Source organism: Urocitellus parryii, chromosome 10 (assembly GCF_045843805.1).
Source record: "Urocitellus parryii isolate mUroPar1 chromosome 10, mUroPar1.hap1, whole genome shotgun sequence".
Lineage (NCBI taxonomy): Eukaryota > Metazoa > Chordata > Mammalia > Rodentia > Sciuridae > Urocitellus > Urocitellus parryii.
The window spans coordinates 106,920,806-106,945,014 of NC_135540.1; the positions used below are offsets into that span (position 1 = coordinate 106,920,806).

The following is a 24,209-nucleotide window of genomic DNA, read 5'->3' on the forward strand; positions in this document are numbered from 1 at the left end:
CATCTAGCCATGGAGTGACATAAGCATGGGAGGAAAGAGATGATTCTATCAGAGCTCAGGGATGGTGATGATGGGGTGGGGTGCCCTTGAGTCAGTGGCAGTCTCACTCACACAGTATTCATCTAACAATTAGACTTAATCTGTAAACAGTTTTCCCCCTGCTTTGTCCCAAGAAGAATCAAAAGCTCCTTTTTTTTAAGTAATCCTTTCAGATAATCAATAAGCCAATTTACTATCTTTAAGCAGTGAAAAGGTGTCATTTTAAAACTATTTTGGGCTGGGGATGTGGCTCAAGCGGTAGCACGCTCGCCTGGCATGCGTGCGGCCCGGGTTCGATCCTCAGCACCACATACAAACAAAGATGTTGTGTCCGCGGAAAACTAAAAAATAAATATTAAAAAAAAAATTCTCTCTCCCTCTCTCTTTCTCACTCTCTCTAAAAAAAAAAAAAAACTATTTTATCTTGAATAGGAACACCATTATATTACTATGTAGTTATTTACTATATATTAAATATTACTATTTAATAATATATATTGTGTGTATATAATTTTACAAGTTTTAAGTGGCTTTTCATTGGAAGGAGAGAACTAGTACAGATCAATACTCACCCAACTTTAATGTAGGTCGAGGTGGCCTGATTCTTCAGGTTCAAATTTGATGTTGCCTCCCGGATGGAGGGAGGCCAGGATCCATGCCCTCTGTCTGACATGACCCTTCCTGACCAACAAGTGATGTCACTTGCCCACCCAGAGAAGAAACCAAGCACAGTCAGTGGCAGCCAATGTGAGCACAGCAATGGCTGCTACCTGCAGAAGACCCAGCACCCAAGGAAGCTGAGCTCTGGCAGCTGTCCACCTGCAGCAGCCACGGCAGGCCCAGCCACTCCAGGAGCAGCGGCTCTGCCAGCAACCTGATCACCAAGAAGTGGGGATCACCATGCTCATGGTCATCGTGGTCCTCTTCTTCCTGCCCATATTCAGTGCGACCACTTGTCAGGCCTATGACACCATCTCTGCCAAGCGCCACCTCTCGGGGACCCCCATCTCCTTCATCTTCCTGCTCTCCAACACCTCCTTCATCTACTGCTTTATGAACAAACGGTTCCACCTTGGCTACAAGGCCACCTTTCCCTTTCCCTTCTAAAAATCCTGATCAAAAATATAAGAAAAAGGATTTAAATAAATGTTTTTATTAAACAACATAAGTTAGAAATGGATGGAATTCCCCACTGCATAGCACCATGATTTTTAAAAATGTATCTTCTCCGTGCGTCTTTTCCCACTTGCATTAAATTCTTTCTATTGTACATATTTTTCCCCTTAGATTTTCCCAGTAAATGACTTCTTATTTTAAATAGTTCATAAAAAGTACTTGGGAGTATTCATATGAAAATGATGATTGTTTTCATAATTGTGTCCTTCTTTGTAGGATCCAAATCTAAAAAAGAAATAATTGACATATAAAAACTCTTCAGAAAGGAATGTTCTTTTGTACAGTTTCAACCATAATTTATTGTGGTTTTACTTATCTACCATAGAACTAGAATTGAAGTAATCAATTTATCAACCAACAAATGAAGAAATGAAAAAGGATTCATGCATATGGAAAAGGCAGACTAACAGTTTAGCCCCAAAGTTCTCTTTCCATGATTATGGATCATTCCAAAAGCAAAACTGTTTTAAGAATTATTGGCTGGTTAACATTGCTAAAAAAAAAATCATTTTCTCTCTTGTCTGTGTGAATAATACCCATTTCACAGGCAATGTGTCAGGAAGCATGATATGTTATTCATGTTGCATTTATGCACATATAAAGTCTCTATGGGCACAACTTCTAAATCCTCTACATGACCTACAGGCCAAATCTTTATTTTGCAGACAAATCACAAATCTGTTTGGGCTGATGAAACACAGAAAGCATTGGGAATGAAGCTAAGACCTGCACAAGTGAAGCCACTGCCTGCCTTTTCTTCATCTGAAACAATATCCAAATAACTTTTATAAGGTAGGATATGGGAGTGCTGTTGACTTTTTTTACTCAAGGTGATAATGACAAGGAACAGTAAAATTCTGTAGTCTCTGACTGCTATTTCACTTCTAGAAATAGATTCTAAGGAAGTAATCAAGGATATGCCCACAACACTGGAAGACTTTATAATAATGCAAAAATAAATGTACAAAAACAACTGTGGATTAGCTAACATTCAGTACATCCAGCAGTGGAATTTTATGTAACCATTAAAAATATTTTAAATAGAATACTTTATTATGGGAGTTCTTAATATGGTATTTGGATGGAAAAATCATCACAAACAGAATGAACACATATACATATATGTATCATACATTTTTAGAATTGTGATTATTATGTGATATAAAGATACAAGCAGAAGTGAGGTCGGCAAGATGGCAGAAAAGATTTCCCAACACTCATCCTCTCACAAAAACATCAGCTTGAACAACCGTCCATGCACAAAATAGCTTCACATGAACTAAGAAATTTGGGTGAGCGGTTACAGCATCTACATGTGGCATAGAAATAAGAAAAGATTCATTGAAGAGGGTAGACAAGGCTACATTTGTTGTAAGCAACTTCAACATTCAACATTCTTGTACATTTCAATGATGGACTGATCATCCAGACAGAAAATCAGTAAGCAAACAGTGAAATGAAACAACACTATAGACAAAGTAGACTAAGAAAATATATATAGAATATTCTACCCAATAGCAGCAGAATACAAATTTTTTTTACAGGTACACATGGGACATTTTGCAAGATAAATCCAATATCAGGCCACAAAACAAATCTTAACAAATTCTTGAAGATTTGTATCAATTATCTTTTCCATGTTTTCTAGTATGAAACTAGAAGTCAATAACAAAGAAAACTGGACAATTTACAGGTATGTGGGAATTAGTATACTCATGAATACTCAATGGTTAGAAAAGAAATAAAAAGGAAAATTTTTAAAATCTTGATAGGAATGCAAATAGAAACAAAACATACCAAAATATGTGGGATACAGCAAAAACCAATTTAAGAGAAAAGCTGATAGCAAAAAAATTGTCTGCGTCAAGAAGGAGAAAAATTTCAAATAACCTGACTCTACACCTCAAGGACCTAGAAATAGAAGAATAAACTAAACTTGAAGTCAAAAGAAGAAAGGAAACAATAAAGATCACAGTAAAAATAATGAAAGGATAGAAAAAAGAACAGAATAGATGGGACTTGGGCTGTGGCTCCTCGGCAGAGCACTTGCCTAGCATATGTGAGGCACCAGGTTCAATCCTCAGCACCACATAAAAATAAATAAAAAATAAAGGTACATCAACAACTAAAAAGTATTTTCTAAAAAAAGAACAGAAAAGATCAATGAAATTAAGAATTACTTTTTTGAAAAGGTAAAATGTTTGACAAACCTTTAGAAAGATTTACTAAGAAAAAAAAGTGAAATCTCAGATAAATGGAATTATAAATGGAAGAGAAGACATTATAACACAGAAACACAAAGGACCATAGAGACTATGATGACTAATTAAACACCCATAAATTTGGATGACCAATAAGAAATGGATTGATTCATAGAAACATGAAATCTCCCAGCACTCCATCATGAACAAATACAAAAATCTAACCAGTCCAGTAAAAGAGTGAGGAAATCGAATCATTAATTCAAAACTTCCCAATGACAACAACAAAAGCCCAAGACCTGACAGCTTCACTGGTGAATTCTGTGCAACATTTAAAGAAAAACTCACACCAGTCCTGAGTTTTCCAAAACACTGAAGAAGAGGGGAAACCTGAAAATTCATTTTACAGGGCCAGCATTATTACCCTGACACAGAATCAAAGAGGCTAAACAGGCATTTCTCAAAAGAGCATATCCAAACGGCTCACAGATCATGAAAAAAAATACTTAACATCACTACTCAGGGATATGAAAATTCAAATCAGAGATGTCATCTCACACCTGTGAGGATGGTGATTATCAAAAAGACAAAATTATAAAAAGTATTGGCAAGGACATGGAGAAGAAAAAGGACTCCCCTGCCCAGTACTAAGGATTAAACCCAGGTCTTATACATTCTAGGCAAGAACTCTACCACTGAGCTACTCTAGTTCTTTTTGAACTTTTGAGACAGGGTCTTGCTAAGTTGCCCAGACTGGCCTTGAACCTGCAATTCTCCTGCCTCTTTCTTCAGAGTAGCTAGGATTACAGGTTTGCACCACTGCATCTAACTTGGGGGAAAAAAAAAAAAAAAACACCTTTATATGCTGTTGTGGGAATGTAAATTAGTATAGCCATTATGGAAAACAGTATGGAGGTTCCTCAAAAAACTAAAACTAAAATTACCATATGATCTAGCTATCCCACATCTTGGTATATGTCCACAGGGATTTTGATGTTGAAGAAATTTCTGTACTCCCATGTTCACTGTAGGATTATTCAAAATAGACAATATATGGAGTCACCAGATGAATGGATAAGAAAATGTATACACAGAGAGAGACATACACACACACATGATGGAATACTACTCAGCCTTTAAAAAGAAGGAAATGTTGTCATTTGTAGCAACATGAATGAAACTAAAGGGCATTAGGCTAAGTGAAATAATCCAGTCACAGAAAGACAAATACTGTATGATTTCACTTATATGTGCAATCTAAAAAAGATTGAACTCAAAGAAGCAGAGAGTATAATGGTGGCTGCCAGGGCTGGGTTGGAAGGAGATGTTGATTCAAGGGATTCAAAATTTCAATTACATGGGATGAATAAATCCTGGAGAGCTCTTGTAACGCACTGACTACAGTTAATAATATGTCACACATTTCAGCCTACTAAGAGAGTAGATCTTAAACCTTCTCACCACAACTTTTAAAGTAAGGCAAGACTTCTGCTTATAACTTTGTCATTTGCATAATTAAACTGGGTCAGAAACCAGATCTAGCTCTGGTCACAGTTGTTTTGGCTCAGTCTGCGGTTGTGATTAGCCAAAAATATTTTACTTGGATTTCTCCACACTCCCCATATATAAAGAATAAGGAAACAAGAAATGATTTTTCCTTCCACATTTTCTAGCTTTCATTGAAGAAGTCATCTCAATCAGCAAAGGAGAGGAAACCTTCTATTTCACTTCTGCTGTTACTACTACAAATACTGCGGTTGCTGCTGCAGCAACTGGCTCATGCAGAGTACGCCCTGTGCACCATTCTAAGAACTCTACGTGTCATCCGAACCTCACATCGCTTGAGGAGGTAGGCGCTACTATTTTTACTACCATTTTTAGCTGAGGGACTTAAGGCTTAGGGAAGTTAAGAAACTGGTCTACAGTTACCAGCTGTTGCACGGCAGAAGTCAGGAATGGAGTGGGCAGCTTGACCACAGGTCCTAGCTCTTTACAACCACATCCCATGTACACAGGGCGAGATAAACACAGCAGTGGAACCAAACCAAGACTTGGTTAAAGCTCTGCGCACATTCCCTGCCCACATTTTGGTACAGTTTTTTTTTTTTCTTTTTTCTTTTTGTAAGGAGGGGAGAGCATAAAAAGAAATGGAGAAGTGTTTTTTTTTTTTCCCCAACAAAATGAGATCTGAGAAATTTATATAGCTATTAGCTGGTAAAGGTAGTAGAAATGTCAAATGATAATAAAGTCTAGGATGTGTTCTGTGTTTGGTTTTATGGGGAAGTTTCCTCTCACTATACAGCCAGAGCAGAGAAAAGAGCATGTACTCCAAATCGTATGTTCTGCTGCAAATGGGTTTCTCGGATAACCTCCATTGGAAATGAAGTAAGCCAAAACCCAATCTAGTTTATGTGGTGGAATATCTGCAATGCAAGTGAATTATCCACACTTCACAGTCTCATTCCTCACTGTACATTAGAATAACTGGAAAGAAGTTTTTAAATCCCAAAGCCCAGGCACCCCAGTAGGTCCTGATGAATTGGTCTGGGGTGGGACTCAAGCAGTGGTATTTTTTAAAAGCCCTCCAGGTGACTCTATTGTGTGAAAGAGCTGAGAATCACAGCAACCCATGATGATTACAGGCTTTCTATCTACTTAACAGCTCCACCATTGATCGGCCACATAATACTAGTGAATTTACTTCATGTTCTTCAGCCTGAGCTTCCTTATCAACAAAATATGGATAACACAAGTACCAACCTAGTAAGGGCAAAAATGAGATAAATAAAGAACCCAGATCAGGATCTGGGATGCACAACGAGTCAAACATTCACAGTGATGTTAATGGTGGCGGTTGTGGTGTTAATGGTGATGATAAAGATAATGGGAATATTTTTTTACCTAAGATTGTTATTACAATATGTTTCTCCATTCTAGAAAGCAAGGATATAACTTCTACCCTAGAACAAACTTCTAGAACCTAATACAATTTCTAGTTCATTTTGAAGGAATACTGAAGTTCCCTAAATGTGGTAGCTCATAACCATAGCCTAAAATGTAAGGGAACCCACTCACCTGGGATTGAAACGAATTTTCTTGGGAACTTCTCTGTGGTCTATGACCACTTTCTGATTGTCTCTATAATTAATGGGGTCATCAGGGATCCTAAATTTTGCCATTTGAATTTCAGAGTCACTCAGTTTAGCACGGGAAATTCTTGCATAACCCAACCTGTAACAGAAATAGGGATGGTTTATAAAGGCTTCATTATCACATAAAGATTTGGTGCATAGAGCATATGCTTAGCATCCATGAGACTCTCGAGTCAATTCTCAGCCATGTGCCCTCAAAAAATCTGACATGATTTAGAAGATAGCACCTTCCTTATTAAATTAATTTCCTATTTCTAACTTGACTTTGTGTATCCTAACTAGAATTAACTTGATTCGTTACTCTAAATATTAACAAAAGTGTTGATTTTATGATATGATAGATAAGAAATATACACAGAGGTTTAATTAACTAAATAATCTTAGCAGCCTTACTTTACTTTTTTACACTAATGAATATTCTGTCTCCACAAATTGCCTCCCATATAATTATGTTTTGAGTTAATAACAGGATTGCTTCAGAACGACAGGAGTGTATACCTAAATTCTTTCTTACCTTTAAAAATCCAAATACCACATGCATATTTTCAGCCCACACTTACAAGCCTAAAAAATCAAAGATTTTATATGTCTGAAAAAATTCCACATCCTGTTTTGACTTAGAGCTTTCAGTTCTCCAGGAAATTCAAAGCACTTTACAGACATTATCCAAATAGTTCTTATTGAAGAGCTCAGATGGAAAAGTGGAGGAACCACAAGCAGCAAAGTATTCATTTTAATTTATTTACCTTTTGCCTCTTCCAAAAAAAAAAAAGGAACTGTGTCAATTATTTCAGTCATTCATTTATCTAACTTAGTAAACATACTAAGTCTCTATTGCATGCAGCACCTTTGTAGGTAGTGGGAAAAAAAGTAGTGAACAAAATTAAGTCCTTGCTCTCCTGAATCTGTTATTCTATTTGGGGAGACAAATTAAATAAGGACATATGGGTCAGGTGTCGATAGAGAAAAAGCAGAGACTGCTGTTTTATAGAGGATGGTCAGGTGTATCTCCCTGATGATTAACACTGGAGCCAAAAATTGAATGAAGTAAGGGAGCAAGATGCACAGATTTCAGAGGAAGGTGAACAGAATATTGCATGCAGGGGTCCTGAGGTAGAAATGTGTGCTTGGTACTTTGGAGAACCAACTCTACCTTGACAGGAGCAGAGTGTATAACAAAGAACACCAAAGCTCAGGAAGGGGGTTAAGGACAGATGATGCAAATTCTCCCCTGCAGGCCATTGTAAGGACTTCAAATTTTTAGACTGAGATGGGAATCCATTAGAGGGATCTGGGGCAGAGATCTGCTATGGCTCTCTGAAGAGAATAGGTGTTAGGGAAAGAGTCAAGGCGGGGGTGGGGCAGTTAAGAGGTCGCTGCAAGAATTTAGGTAAAAGACCATGAGGGCTTGGGCCAGCGTAGAAGGAGGAAGAGCATTTCAAGCCTGTAACCACACACAAAACTGAAACAGACACCCAGAGCCAGGGCAGGCAGGAGCAGCAAGTCTGACCCCCGTAGGGAACAAGAGAGGAGATGCCGCTGAGCATCAGATGTGTGTTTGAGCAGTCAGCCAGGTTACTGCAACTGTCTAAGCTCAGGACTTGAAGTGACTTGTAATTCTAAGTCACTGACTCTGGGACAAATCCAGGTTCTTTATCTCCCAAATCTCTAAGATCAAAGTTCAAACCCATCTCATAGCCATTGCCTTCAAGAACACTCTAAAAGCCCTTGAAGATAAGGAACCTCAATGCCTATCTCCCGCTAAAATAGGGAACTTCCCATTGTTGCCCAATAAGTATTTATCAAGCACCTACTAGGAGCAAAACTTTGAATTAGATGATTGAGAGAGTTCTCCACAGACACATGCCAAGGAAAGGTCATGTGAACACATGGTAAGAAAGCAACCCTGGTGACAGAGAGTCCTCGCCAGACACCAACCTTGCTGGTAGACTGATGCCTTGATCTTGATGTTCAATAAGAACAGAAATTTGTTTCAGCCATCCAGTAGGTATTTTGTTATAGCAGTCAGAGCAATCTTTGTCATATATATACATACAAGTATGCGTGCGTGTGTATATATATATATGTTTACATATACATATGTGTGTGTGTGTGTGTGTGTGTGTGTGTGTGTGTAGCCAATAATTAGCTATTATGAGCACAGATTACTATAAATACCACTGTTTCTCGGTGACTAATGACTTTTGCAACTTGGAATTACACCCATTTCAGTCTAGATCAAATATCCTGTTCTAAACATTCCAATATCCCCCATTAAAACAATCACTTGGTCACATATTTAAACAGAAATAGTGTTATCAATCTGAGATATGAAATGCTTTATAAAACGAGCCTGATGAGGACCTGGACTGACACCCCAATTCTTCTCATCATTTGCCTGATCCTCTGCATTGTCCTCACTGCTCTCAAACTCTACAGCAGCCTCCTGACCCTGGTGAGAACAGCAACTTCTCCTCACAATCGTCCGCCTCAACTGGCTGTCAACTCCATACCAGGAGAAGCCTCCATCGGTTCCTGACCTGATCGCTGTGGTCTGAGGAGGGTGCATCTGCTGAACTTAAGGACTAAGACTTGAGACTCTAGATATGGCACTTGAGCTTAGCATGCAGACGGACTGCCTGTAATAAGTATGTTGTTGAGAGCCACAGCCGAAGGGGCCCCAGCAAACTTCCAGCTGCCAGCAAACTTCCAGCTGCCGGCTGATGATTGGCTCACAGCGGCCCCAGCAACATCTAGATGATTGGCTCCTCTGCGGTGATGCTCATTGGACTGTTTCCCTGCCCTTTCAGACCACGGAGCTGCTCATTGGGGGACTTTTTTGGCTCCGCCCATGCGACCCAGCCAATCGGCCTCAAGAGCAGGAGGATTGTGGGAGGGGGCGAGAGGCTTGTGTTTGTGTGAGAGGCTTGTGGGCTTGAAGCCAGTGGTGGCAGTTGGGCTCTGAGGGTTTTCCTGAGGAGCTGTTTTGTTTGGTGTGTGTGGTTCTAAAAATAAAGTTAGTTTCTTTTGACAAGTGGCTCCTGAATTGTGCCCAGCCAGACTGTGATAGTCTGTCATGATTAAGTGTGTTTGCAGGGCTTAGCATTAACTTAAAATTGTTTGCTTTGAATTGATCATGTCTATCGCAGTGCCCAGCATTAAGGATCATCATTTTCTTGATTAAGAACCTATTGAGTGGGCTGGAGATGTGGCTCAGCGGTAGCGCGCTCGCCTGGCGTGCGTGCGGCCCGGGTTCGATCCTCAGCACCACATACCAACAAAGATGTTGTGTCCGCCGAGAACTAAAAAATAAATATTAAAAAATATTCTCTCTCTCTCTCTCTCTCTCTCTCTCTCTCTCTCTCCTCTCTCACTCTCTCTTTAAAAAAAAAAAAAAGAACCTATTGAGTGAATTGTATTGAGTGATTTTTTGAGTGAATAAAACATTGATAAAGGCATAAGTGCATGGACATTCTTTATTTCTTTCCTCGACTGCATAAGTCGTACCTACGCCCATCACAACAAAGGGTCATTCCCCAGATAGCCTCGTGATCCACTTTTTCAAATCTTGGCCCAAACATCATCTTCTCAGTACGACCTACCCAACCCTACTTATAATCACACTGTGCCTCCATATTCTGGATGCTCAGATTTTTCTGCCCACTCTTACTACCTTCTAAAATCATGCAGTTATATATGCCATTGTCTATCTTCCTTCAGCAGGGCAGGGATCCTCAGCTTACTGTCACCCCCAGTGCCTGACATCCATTAAGCTCAAATGCTACTTACTGAATGGCAGATAGCAACAGAGCAGTGTACCTAGCGGTTTGTTGTCACTAGACTGTGACTCATAACTGAATAAGCCCTGTCCACAGACAGAGGAGCTGGCTCTGTGATTCTGTATCGTCCCTTGAAGGCAACCATTGTGCTTCATCAATGGGGACCACAGATCACTAGATACAAGATTGCTTAAGAGATGATCAATTCAATGTCAATCCCTATCTTCATGGGGCCAGTATCAAGATGCTTCTGGGGGATGAACTGCTCTGTATGGAGGCCAGAGAGGTCTGTCCTAGTAGCCCGCACCAGAGTTCCCCACACTATTTCTGGGAGGGGAGCTGGAGGCTTCAGGTCAAATATCTCCAAACAGTTTTGAAACTAACAGGGGGACCCCCATGAGTTCAGGGAAGGTCTCCAGCCTGTTCGGTTCACTGAAGAAGTAGAAGGACATGCAAATCAACCCACTGGCCACATGATTTGTTCCTAGGAACCTCTCCCAGGGCTCCTCCCTTATTACCACACTCCAACCACCCTGGCTTCCTTGTTCCTACCAAAAAGCACTCAGTATACTCCCCTCTTGCTTTTGCACTTCCTTATTCCCTCTGCCTAAGTGCTTTTCCCAAGATATGCATAGGTGGATTCCTTGCGTTATTCAGGCCACTGCCCAAAGGTCACCCCATAGTACCCTGCCCACCCTATGTACCCTACCCCCGCCCCCAGCACTCCTTAGTGACTCAGTTCTTCCTGTTTCCATCACACCTGTCTCCACCTGTCTTGGCCTATCATTCCTTATCTGCTTCTTTCCTGTCTCTTCACTGGAATGTGTGTCCTGTGACAGTCCAACATTTTGTTTTGTTCCTATTATATCCTCACGGCCTAGGTCAATACCTGGTACTTAATAAGTACTTATAGAATAAATGAGCGGATGAGGGCTGGGATTGCAGCTCAGTGGCAGAGCACTTGCCTAGCATGTGTGAGGCACTGAGTTCGATTCTTAGCATCACATATAAATAAATAAACAAATAAAATAAAGGTCCATCAACAACTAAAAAATGTATTTAGAAAACTATTAAAAATGACTGGATGAATAATTAGGACCTCTTTTTTTGGTATTAAACTACTCTTTGCTTTATTTAAAGAAATTGTGTTTTCAAAACTCAGTTATGTATTTACATATTTGAATTTTAAGATCTTGCATCTATATTATTTTGGATCACATATATCCAGATATATATTATCCAAGAATATGTAAATATATGTTATGTTATCTTTGGAGATACACACACACATACACACACACACACACACACACATATATATATATATGTTATCTTTGGATGACACTTTTATAAGGGATGACATTTTTTAAAAATGTAATTTACCATAGATATCTCACCACAGTATAATGATGACTCCAAGTGAGGTAATGTACCCAAGATTATATGATTAGAAACTGGCAAAGTTGGAATTCAAGCCTGGGACTTCCTTATGCCATGGTTGCTATGGTTTAGATGTGAGGTGTCCCCCAAAAGCTCATGTGTGAGATAATACAAGAAGGCCTAGAGGTAAAATGATTGGGTTATAGAGTCTTCACCCAATCCATAAATTAATCCCCCAGTAGGGATTAACTGGGTGGTAATTGTAAAGTGGGTTAGGTGTGGCTGAAGGACGTGGGTTCCTGGGGGCATCCCTTTGGGGTCTATATTTTGTCCTTGGTGAACAGAGCCCTCTCTGCTCCCTGGATGCCATGTTCCCAACTGCTTTCCTTCACCACACTCTTCTGCCAGGATGTTCTGCCTCACCTTGCACCCCAAGGAATGGAACTGGCTATCTGAGGACTGAGACCTCTGAAACCATGAGCCCCAAACTAACCTTTTCCTCCTTAAAATTGTTCTTGTCAGGTACTTTGGTCACAGCTGACTAAAACAATGGTCCATACTGTTTCCACCAGACCATAAAGTACCACTCCTAACATGCTGACAGTTACTTCCTTATCTCCCTTAACAGTTGACATAGTATTCTTGCTACATACTTGAGCTTAATTTGCTTAGCTATTTATACCCTCTTAAATCATTAGGCCATGTCTTAAAAACAATATGAAATAGAGTAACTGAACAAATCAATGTTTAGGAAAACTAACAAAAATTCATTGCATCCATAAAGTTTTTCCTTCTAGGAGAAACTCAAAAGATGACCGTAATAATAGATTTTTTAAAAAACAACACACAAACCAAACATCTGTGCTCACCTGATCAACCCCCGATACATAATGTATTCACACCATCTGTCGTGATCTGTGCTGTCGATATCCTATTGAAGAGCAGAGAGAAGAATATTTAAAGCATAAAAAAACAATGCTCTGTTCCAAATTGGCAAAATACCTGTGTGAGCTGCAATGATAAACAGGCCTCCATGCATGCTATTTTCTCTTTATGGCTCCTATTTAGATCCTTTAAGGTCCAAAGTATTTGTTAATTCTGTAGATGTTTTTTGAGCATCTACTATGTGCCCTCTATCTTTGTACTAGATACTGGAAATACAGAGATGAGGGTGGTCTAGAGAGGGACTTAGGTAAGTCAGTGATTATAAGAAAACCCCCAACCTCCTGCAGCTTTTCCAAGTCTCATCTTAAGCATGACTGACCATCTTCACCGGCCACACTTTATGCACACCAACTATAGCCTAGTACCACAGTTATTTGTTCCTAGGTCTCCACCCTTCCCTTCCTGAGCACAAGGACTCTGAGTCACTTTTGGCTGCCTGGTACTTAGCATGAGGCCTGGAGTATAGCAGGTGCTCAATCTGTGTTTGTCAAATTGAATCAGGGAAATGAACATATTTCAGGAGCAATCATAAGTCTTTTTGATGTTGAAAGATTGAAACCAGGGTCATTTTTCATCAAAGAAGGAGAAGAAAAACATATTTCTTTCTATATTGCATTGGAAAAATCATAAATAGGGAGCTGTTATGCTGAAAGGAGAAGTCATTTTCTTCTTTTTAAATATCCTATAAATAAAGATATACCTGACTTTTTAACTACCACTGAATTTTACTATTAACATTTAATTAAAAATACATTTTAGAATCACCAAAAAAACCCCACAATTTATTGTCTACTTCTTAAATTTGGTGGTGGACACAGGAATGTCTGTTCATTGTTATTATTATTTATATCACACATACATAGACACTCCTTTTATATACATGAAAAAAGTATAATAAATCTTAAAAATTAAATTAAAAGTTTTTAGTGATAAAAAGCAAATAAAATAAAAGTGCTGCTCTGTTTTGCCCTGGGAAGAGATAAAAATTTAATCATTCTATGTATACTGGGAATAATAAGCTATGAATCTGTGTAACTATTATTTTATTTTATTAGGTTTTTAAAAGATGCTGTCAACTTTTAAAGCTGCAGAATTTAAGTACTCTTTCTTAAAGAGAAAAATCTGTTCATCTAAGAATTTATGATTGAAATTCCTCTCCACACTAATAAACTTTGTAATAGAAAAAGCAGCATCAGAATCCACTGCCAATCTTGACACAAGTTTTTGACCAGAGCAGTGGAAACCACAAGATGATTAAATAAAAATAAAATAAAATTCTTTTTCCCTAACACCATGTATATTTCTCAAACACACACACACACACACACACACACACACACACACACATGAAATGTAAGAATGCCCTTCCTCATTATGATGCAATTTTTTCTTTGCCAAATACCACTATGTCCAGTATTCTTTTGTATCTTATAGGCCAGGTACTAGTATCTCTATATTATTTAATTTTACATATACAGCCAGACACACAATATATATACATATGTGTGTATATAAATATTATACATACATACATATATGTATATATACATAACCATACATATATGCTGTGTGCATACATATATTCCCTTATATGACCCTATGATGTGAGGATGTTGTTACCATCATTTTACAGATGAGGAAATTGAGACCCAGAAAGATTGAGTAACTTGTCCCCATGTCTGTCACACAGTTGGTCAATGAAGTAACCAGCAAGGCTAATAATGAAGAGAAACCATGTGGAAAAAGCACCTCAGAACCAAGGACCCCACTGTAAGAGTGGGGCCACCTTGGCCCCTCCAGCCAATATTTCAAGATTATTCTTGAAATAATCTGCCTTCTCTCTCCTCACCCACCACATTCAATGTGGCTTTACTGGTGGAGTTATGAGTGTGTCCCTCAAGGGTCCATGTAATGGAAGATTGGTTCTCAATATGGCTGTGTTGAGGCTGTGGGATATTTAAGAGAGAGGGCCTAATGGGAAGTAGTTAGGTCACAGGGCTCCATCTTCAGAAAACACTGGCTGGTCTGCAGAGGGACTTACACCTTGTTGGAGCAGGTTGTTGCAAAGTAACGTCATACCATAAGTATGGCCCCTTCAGCATGTGGCCACCTCCCCTTCCTCTTTACCATGTTGAATGATTTTATGCAGCAAAAGGGGTCCTCACCAGAGGCTGAAAAGATGGGGCTACCAATCTTAGACTCTCAGTCTTTAAAACTATGAGTCAGGGGCTGGGGATGTGGCTCAACTGGTAGCGCACTCGCCTGGAGTGCGTGCGGCCCGGGTTCGATCCCCAGCACCACATACCAACAAAGATGTTGTGTCCACCGAGAACTAAAAAATAAATATTAAAAAAAAAATTAAAACTATGAGTCAAATAAACCTCTTTTCTTTATACATTACCTAGAATTAGGTACTCTGTTAAAGCAACACAAAACAGACTAATAGAGGGGATTTTCTTTGGTTTTCCTTTTTCACTTCTTTTACTCATAGTAATATTTTCATGATTTAATAATTGCTTATATGATGGCAACTGCTTCATCCATATTTCCAGTCCAAATTGCCCTCCTGAATTCCAGATCCATATATCCACCCATCTATTGGACATCTCCATTATAGTCCCATAGATACCTCAAACTCAGTGCAAAGCTGAACTCATCATCTTCTTGGAAAAACTGTTCTTTCTTATGTATTCTCTGGAATAATGTCACTATCACAAATATGTCACTATCATAAACCCTTTGACCAAAGCAAACAATCAGAAATGCTTCACGATTCTACTCTCCATGAATGAAGAGACTAACTCATCTCCCCAGTATCTGCCCTTCTTTCAACATAATACCATTTTTAGTTGGGTATATAGCCAGCAAGATTTCACACCTCCAAACTCTTTGTAGAGCAAAGCATGGCCATATGACAGAATCCCAGTCAAGGAGGTGTAAGTAGAAGTATCAAAGGTCAGTTTCCTGGAACTTGCCTTTAGGGATAACTTGCATATGCTCTTGGCCCTTCCTCTATCTGTTGACTAGAATATGGCTGTCATTCTACATCATTGAACCATGTGAATGGAGGCCGTGGGAAAGGAGGCTGTGTTGAGTGGAGCCGTGGTAGAGAAACTCAGGTTCCAGACATCATGGATCGCCTTGCCAGTATTGATTTACCACTGAAGCTTTTATACAAACTTCTTTCTTATTCAAACCACTTTCATTTGTGTTTTCCATACATGCAGAAAACTATCCTCACACACTGTCACCTGTGTTTCCAGTGTTACACTCTTAAGAAGAGTTAAAGTAGTAAAATCAACACAAAATGAGCAATCACTTTTCTCTGAAGATTCTGTCTCAAGATATGAAGTTAAAAACAAAAAGAAAAGAAGCAAAGGATCAAGAAATCTACATGGGTGTTCACTAGATATAAAAATTATATTTCTCATTTTAAATCAATGCACTTGGTATTCTGGGGTATCCTTCTCTCAAGGCTTTGATTTGTGTCTTCGTGCTCCAGGACAGGAACATATCTGAAAATTCAAGTGTGTTAAATCTTAAAAGGAAAAAACGAATTCATTGTCAACTTGATGAGGCCCTGTCTGGTGGATTAGCTGTTCTATTTGACATTTCATTTCATCTTTTACTCTCGGCGTCATTACCTCTCACAATGTGGCAGATTCCATTTCTTAAACATGGCTACAACAGTATCTCCCTTTCCATATGGAACTCTTATGATGAAACTCTGATATTCCTTCCATTTAGAGGTGAGTTTGTTTCTTCTAGTTGAATGCCATCAGATTTGTGACAAGAGCAAAGTGACACCATGACTTAAAAGGCCTAAATCATATAAAGCAATTCAGGTTCTTCCTGCTGCTCTTGGATTCTCACTCTGAGACACAGCCACCATAAAGTGAGAAAACCCAAGTAGCCCATGGACAGGAACCAAGGTCCCAAGCCCAAAGCACCAACCTACTTCCTATGGATCATCTACGAGGAGATCCACAGGAGATGAGCACTGACACTGCGTGAAGGAAAAATGACCTATCCCCACTTGCCCTGTGCAAATTGTAGATCTGTAAGCAAATAGATGGCTGCTGCTGTTTTAAGCTAGTATGTTTGTGGTGGTTTCTGTGCATCAGTGGATAATCAAAACACTGTGACAGTCAGCTATTCATCACTGTGACAAATACCTGAGAAAACCAACTTAGAGGAGAAAAGTTTCATTCTGACATACAGTTTCAAAGGTTTCTGTCCAAGAACTGTTGGCTTCATTGCTCTGGATGTGGAGTGAGGCAGAATATCACGGTGGAAGAGTGTGGTGGAGGAAAGCGTCTTAGCTCGTGGCAGCCAGAAAGTAGGGAGAGAGAAAGGGGACAGGGATAAAATAGTAGCCCCAAGTAACCTACTTCCTCCAACCATGCCCCACCTGCCTATAGTTTTTTTTTTCCTTCTTCTTCTTCTTCTTTTTCTTAGTACTGGGGATTGAGCCCAGGGGCATTGAATCATTGAGTCACATCCCCAGCCTGTTTTTATTTTATTTTTTTATTTTGAAACAAGGTCTTGCTAAGTTGCTCAGGACCTTGCAAAGTTGCTGAGGCTGGCTTTGAACTTGCAATCCTCCTGCCTCAGCCTCCCAAGCCACTGGGGTTACATAGCCACTGCACCTGGCCAACCTGCCTATACATTTGCCTCCTCTTAGTAGTACATTTAAATGATTAGTCCAACAAATGGATTCATTCACTGATGAGGTTGGAGCCCTTATGATCCAATCATTTCCTGGAAGCCTCGCCTCTGGACACTGCTGCATGGCCTTCAACATCTGAGATTTTGGCGGGTACTCCAGATCCAAACCATAACAAACACATATTAAATTGTTGTATTGCATTATGGGCTTTTCCCCCAAGCATGAAACGAAAAGAAGCATTTTACTTAATAAAACTGAAATCCTATTAAGATTATGTTACCTTCACATTGCCATGTTTGGTGAGCTGTAGGTAATCTCTGGAACCAGGTGCTGAAGTGATATACCCCAGAAATACCACTTGATTAGAGCAATTTTTCAGCAGCTTTGAAACAGCAATAGCCTGCAGTTTCCTGTCAAGGTCATCTCTAGAAAAACAAAACAGAAAACTAAAAATGTACCTCCTATTGAACTTGCAAAATAATTCTTAAAAACTATTAGGTAACTAAATTCCCAAGAGTATCTTCAAACAGTGTACAAAACCCAGAGCAATTCCTGTTTGGGGAAATACCTTAAGTTATACAAATGAACAAGGCCTAGATACAGTGCTTCAACTGAGTAGGCTGACAAACTTTTGACTAAGAACAACCTGATTTTTCTCCAAAAAATCATCAGGAGTCAAGTTGATTTAAATATCTATTCTAAATACAGCATTTGTTCAACTTTTTCATCAGAAGAAACAATAGCAAAAACATGAAGTCTGGTCATCAGTATTATAACTAAAAGAGTCAAAAGAGACAGGAATACTGGTAAGAAGGAGAACTCAAACATTCAAGGAGCAGAGCACACCAAGCTTATTACCCTACCACACAAGTCCCTCAACTAAACACCTTCTGAAAGCCACCTCAGCTCTTCTGCTTAAATATGGGCTGGACATGTTGCTTTTATTTTGCTAATCATAGAAGACATAAAACAGATAATTAGATACAGGTGTATCAAACTTTTGGAGGGTTTTGGGGGGAAAAACAGGACATCATATTTTATATGATCCAGCAAGAAAAACTGAAACACTCCAGATGTTTCAAACAAAATGAATTTAAGTTAGGGAATTCATTACCTAAGCTATGGGAAGCCAAACAGGGGTCAGTGAGCAACCAGAGGTTAGCAACAGAGAGAAACTAGTACCATCCCTATAGCTAGTGAGGCAACCAGAGATTAGCAACAGAGAGAAACTAGTACCATCCCTACAGCTAGCAGAGGGGCAGGAGATGATAGCTCAGAGTCTAGAAGCCAGAACTGGCTGGCAGGAGATAGACTATGGAAGGGGCTGCCAGGTGGAGCTGGGACTATCTGGGAAGGAGCTGGGGCCAGAGAAGAAATTTAGCTGCTACCAAGGATAACAGAAGCAGAGGAAATGAGAAATACCCTGGGTTCTCTCTAAGAGAACTTGTGCTAATGCCGGTGACTGAACCCACCAGAAACCAGAAAGCAAGGGACTTTGGGAAATGTGGTTCCTTACAGTTGAAAAGAACAAGGAATGGATCCAAAAGCAAATGAAGACTAACTCAGGCATTTGCATAGAGAGGTAGCTAATAAATGAGTATTAAGAAGAAAATGTCAAAGGAAGATAAGAGGGATCTCACTGAGGACCAAGAGGATTGGAGAAACCTCATTGAAGTAGGATCTGAAGACAGGACTAAGTGTACACAGGTCACAGGCCAAGTATTCTCCATCTCCCCTGCCCATCTCCCCTTCTCTGTGTCCTGGGTGATTCTGACTCTTTCAGAATCACCTCCTGGGTCCCTTATCTGATTTCCAGTGAGGCTTGTCCAACCAGAGACACCAGCAGATAAAATGTTAGGAGAAGGGTGAAGTTGGGTCTTTTGGGCCGGTCCCTCTGGCAGTAGCTCATTCTTCATGTCTAGTGGTCCTCTTCCTGGTTCTAGATCTCACAGGACCCTCAGAACACGATGTCCTCTGCCTGCCTCTTCAGCTGTAAGGCTGGCAATGATTTCCCACTGTGAATAGCATCTGAGAGCCTCAGCACCTCCTGTGTTCCCATGGACCCTTCCAACCTTGGTAAAGCCTCATCAGGACTGTGGTGAATTCAGTTCCTTCTGATACATGCAGGTAGAATTCAAATCCAGGTTTAGAAAATTCCAAAGCCACAGCCCATTCAAATATAGTTTAGCACTATATTGCTGGAAAATAATTTGTGAATTTGGTTCTACATTTTCTCAAAGAGAAAAATCTCATCTACTGATAACAGTAAAAATAAAAAGTATACTATGTGCATGAAGAAAGGAGGAAGGAGTGAGAGGGAAAGAGAGTGAGAGAACATACATGTTATATGTTTACTTATGTGTTAATATTTGATCAGCCCAATAGCAATATAATGTGAGCTGAAAAAGAGGATTTTATCTGATTTTCGGAAACGATCAATTGGAACTCACCAAGGATCCCCTGCAACAGAACCAAAACTAGCATATAAATCTCCAGACCGCTGGTTCTGTTTTCTCTCTGTATATGATGCAGGTTATAGATTTAGAAAAAGGCAATGGTGGCTAGCCAGTAGCTTGGTTAATCAGCTAAAGTAATATCAACTTTCATTATGGTGTTTACCTAAATGACTTCTAAGAAAAGCTGCTATTTCCTATTTATTGGTTGTAAAAGAGATATTCGCATGCTCGGCACATTAAACATTCTTGTTGAATCAGCTAATAACACGCACAAGCATTCTCTAATTCACTCCTAATAGGATTTTCACATTTGTATGCCACAATCACTGGGAAAGGAAATCTCTAAATATTTATCCAGAGTAAGAATTTTTCTATAAAGTATTGTAGAAAACAACGAAGGCAAACACAAATACATTATGATGGCTTCACAAATTTTTCTAGGTGCAAACTTCCTCTGTCACTTGTTGGGAGGCCACAGTGTTCATGGACAGAAATTCTAAGGAGTGACAAGAGTGGTGGCTCTTAAGGACAAAGATTGTGTCTGACCTTATGCTTGGTACATGACAGAGCTTGATTTGTGTTTGACAAATAATTTCTTTTTTAAGAAATAATTTCTTTTTTACATTTGGAGTTGCCTGATTTGGTTTAATAATAGCCAGCATTAGTTAAGCACTTACTAGATTCATGTACTTTACCTGAAATATCTCACTTTTTTCTTATAAGAACTCTGTAAAATAAATACCATGATTGCCCCTAACTTACAAATGAGGAAACCAAGGCTCCACATAGTTAAAGAACTGTAAAGGATACACAGCTAGTGATGGAATTAGGATTTTAACCAGACTCTCTGATTCCAAGCTCTGGAATCCATCCTCCTGAGCATTAAACTACACTGCTTCACTCCCTGGAGTTACATCTCCTCAAAAGGAAATAGCCATTATTATTGTGTCATTTTTTTGTCATTATTAAATCAGACACATAAGATAGCAAGTGAAGGGATGGTGTAATCAGAAAGCATCAAGTAGGTGGTTAACGGAAAGTTAGCAAAGGCAATCCTATCCGTCCCTTTGCCATGCACATTCCAAGGCCTGGTTTTTTTTTAGTCTATTCTTTCAATTTTGGGAGACATTGGGGGGAGTTAAATGAGGCGGGGAATGGAGAGCAAAGGAATAAAAGAGCAGACTCAACTGTTTTGGGGGTTGAGATCTTTCAAACTTTAAACACAAAAGTACCCAACTGGAGTAAAATGTAAGGTCAGCGATATGATTTCTGGGTGTCTATACTTGCTACATGAACATTACTTGAGGCATTTCTTCAGTTTTTTTTAAAGAAATGTGGAGCATCTACAGTATCTGTCTTCCAAATGCCTTTTCAGTTCTATAGAGGCAAACAAGAGTCGGATAGTGAATGGTGTATGTTCTGTGTAAATATCTAATGCTCTGACTTATTTTGGAAAATATTCAAATATGCTTTTACAGATCCACACATATTAGTGTAAGACAAATCAAGGTAGTGAAAAAAAATAATAGTGACCATTTGCAGGGATATTGGTTTTGTTGAGGTGAAACTTAATAGTAGAACGATGTTGTTTTCTTAATATTCTGTGTGCTCCCTTGAAGTTCTATAGCTACTTGTATGATTAACGCAGTCAGGTCTTGATAAAAGCACATAGCACTGTACATTTGTGTTTTAAGTGATTATGTTTAGAAGAGCAGAGTATAAACTCTACACTTTTATCTTTGCTTTTACAATATATTGTTGGCATTATTAGCTATTTATTCAGTACTAAGTCACTGGTTGTGAATGTTCTTTGGGGGAAAAAAAAAACTTCTTTTCCATTCATGCTTCTTTGTAGAGGGACTGACTTATAAAACCACCACTGGCCTTTCTCCCCATCCTTTACTTTCAGGGAAGAATTTTCTAGCTAAGTGTGAAAAAATTAACTGGCTATTTCTGTCTCGAGCCCTTCCTCTCTGGAATCCACTGGTTTTGTAGACAGAGAATTTTCTAACTGGTCCCTTTCACCAAAGGAAGAGCTTAACAAGGCAGGTCTTGCACCTGTTAGGAGGCCTAGTGTTTGTGGGGAGTCTGTTTCCTGTACTGTGAGGGGACACATTAGCTAGGTCATATGGCCACATAAGCCTTGTTGTCCAAATAGTCTTATCAGTATTAAAGTGGAATTTTCATTTCCATCTGCCAGATTCTTCTGCCTATATATTCTTCTGCCTTGTGAATACATGAATTAAAAAAGGTACTTCATGTAGCACCCTCAAATCCCAACGGTGCTCCTATTTCTATCAATAATCCTATAGGAAAAGGGAATTAATTTTTCTGCAGTCTGGCTTACCCGTGGTTCCAACCACCGGTGGGCTGAGTTTGAGTCAAACCACTTCTTAGCTGTGTGACGTTGGCCAGTCAAGTTAATCTAGTGTCTAATGTCCAGAGTCTCTATCTATAAAATGGGGCTTTAATGGTACTTACCTCCTACAGAGTGAAGATTAAATATAATGATGCCCTTAGCATAGCACCTGCAGAGAGAACGACTGCACATTTCAGTCATTGAGGGCTAACACAGCCCGTCACTACACCACCTCTAAGGACTGCCTGCATCCCCAAAGCTTCTACATCTCATTGTTGCAACCAGCGATGCAGGGGAATTTCTTTGAGAGGTGAGAAAAGAAGGAAGCATAAAAGATTCTTTCATAGAAATCAAAGGAACACGTTGATGATATTTCATGGCATTTGTATAATATTAAGTCAGAGAAACCTACTCATGGTTTCCAAAGTGTGTCACAACAAAATCCACAAATTTGTCGGAGATGTTGACAGTCAGGGTTATGGCTGGTGCAATCTCGCCCTCTGGTGACGGAAGAAGGTGATGCTCCGATTTCACAATTGGGTATCTTGATAACACCATGATCCTGTATTGGAAGGAAAAAAGAGGGCCATCAACATCAGTCCCATCCTATCAGGTAGGCAGGATGAAGAAAATGCATTAGAAAGAGATGTGTCACGCTACAGGCATCCCACCAAGGGGCAGTCAGAGCAATAATGTGACAGAATTCTGTGGCAGTTTGCTTGTTCACCACATCTCACTATTTAGCCTGTCTTGATGTATCCCTAAAAGCACAGGATCAGGTCTGTTTTAATCAGCACTACAGAGACACGAAAATGTAGGCTTTGATAATATATAAAATCCATCTTATCTGCATTGTTATCCTAACCACACATTTGCATAAAAATTCTAATATTAATCAATACATGCAGAATATATCTTGCCAGCAATTTATAACAATTTATAAAACTAGACATTAAAAATTATTCCAGGGCTGGGGATATGGCTCAATTGGTAGAGTGCTTGCCTCACATGTACGAGGCCCTGGGTTCAAATCCCCAGTAACACACACACACACACACACACACACACACAAATTCTATAGCCAGGTGTGGTGGCACACGCCTGTATCCCAGGAGCTCAGGAGGCTGAGACAGAAGGAGGAAGAATTAAAAGCCAGCCTCAGCAAAAGCAAGGCACTAGGCAACTCAGTGAGGCCCCATCTCTAAATAAAATACAAAGTAGGGCTGAGGATGTGGCTCAGTGGGCCAGTGCCCCTGAGATCAACCCCTGGTCCCCCCCTACACACTGTAAAAAAAGATTCTATAAACATATATAGGGGGAGGGGATCTACCTCACTCAAAGTCAAAGAGCTACATATGAAAAGGAGGCGAAGAGCTCATGCCTCAGCCAACTTGGGGTTGCCAAGCTTCCAAAAAACATTGAGTTTCCTGTGATCTCAGCAAATATTTTTTCACCCAATCTTGATGATACTTTCAGGTAATGATCAGTACACCAATCCCAATGGGCTCACCAAATTTCGTTTCTAGGTTAAACCTTTCATTGGCAGTAACCGTTTTCATTTTTAGGTTTCACTCTGTCTCTAGGTGCTTGTGCTACCTCTGAGACTCCCTTGTCAGGTCCCTCAGATCCATCTCTACAGTGGTGAACTCGAAGGTCCATCTCCAGCCGGGCTTGTCCTACTCGACCTTCCAAGGTATATACTGTATGTCACCTGACTGTCCTGGCGCATCTCCAGCTCGGCACATATGCACTCTCTCCCAGTGTTCCTCTGCCATTAAAAGGCTTCATCTCCCATCAGGTAATCAAGTCAAAGCCTAGACATCCCCCTGAGTCTTCCTGATTCTTCTCTTCCCCAACCTTGACCTCTCAGCCAACGGCAGGTCCTGTCAGCTCTATTCCAAAACAGTTCCTGCCTCAGCCCCCTTCTCTCCATCACCACTGTCACCTCCTGTCTGTGCTGCTGCTCCAACCTCATCTCCTGTCTCCCAGCTCCTACTCTCGCTCCTCCAAGGATGGCCAGGATGATCTTTAAAAATGTATATCAGACCAGATG

The 24,209-nt window shown here is 39.7% G+C and overlaps 1 protein-coding gene across 2 annotated transcripts in view; it reads right to left on the bottom strand.

The window, feature by feature from the left end:
• Positions 1–1,361: 1,361 nt before the first annotated feature.
• The window catches only part of Cwh43 (cell wall biogenesis 43 C-terminal homolog), a 57,293-nt gene continuing 34,445 nt past the window's right edge, over positions 1,362–24,209 (bottom strand). For both annotated transcript variants that reach the window (XM_077803539.1, XM_026386544.2), the window contains 5 exons: positions 22,569–22,718; positions 17,622–17,766; positions 12,597–12,658; positions 6,492–6,647; positions 1,362–1,440 (listed from right to left, as the gene is read on the bottom strand). In XM_077803539.1, the coding sequence (XP_077659665.1) occupies positions 1,362–1,440; positions 6,492–6,647; positions 12,597–12,658; positions 17,622–17,766; positions 22,569–22,718 (592 nt within the window). The remainder of the gene's footprint in view (positions 1,441–6,491; positions 6,648–12,596; positions 12,659–17,621; positions 17,767–22,568; positions 22,719–24,209) is intronic.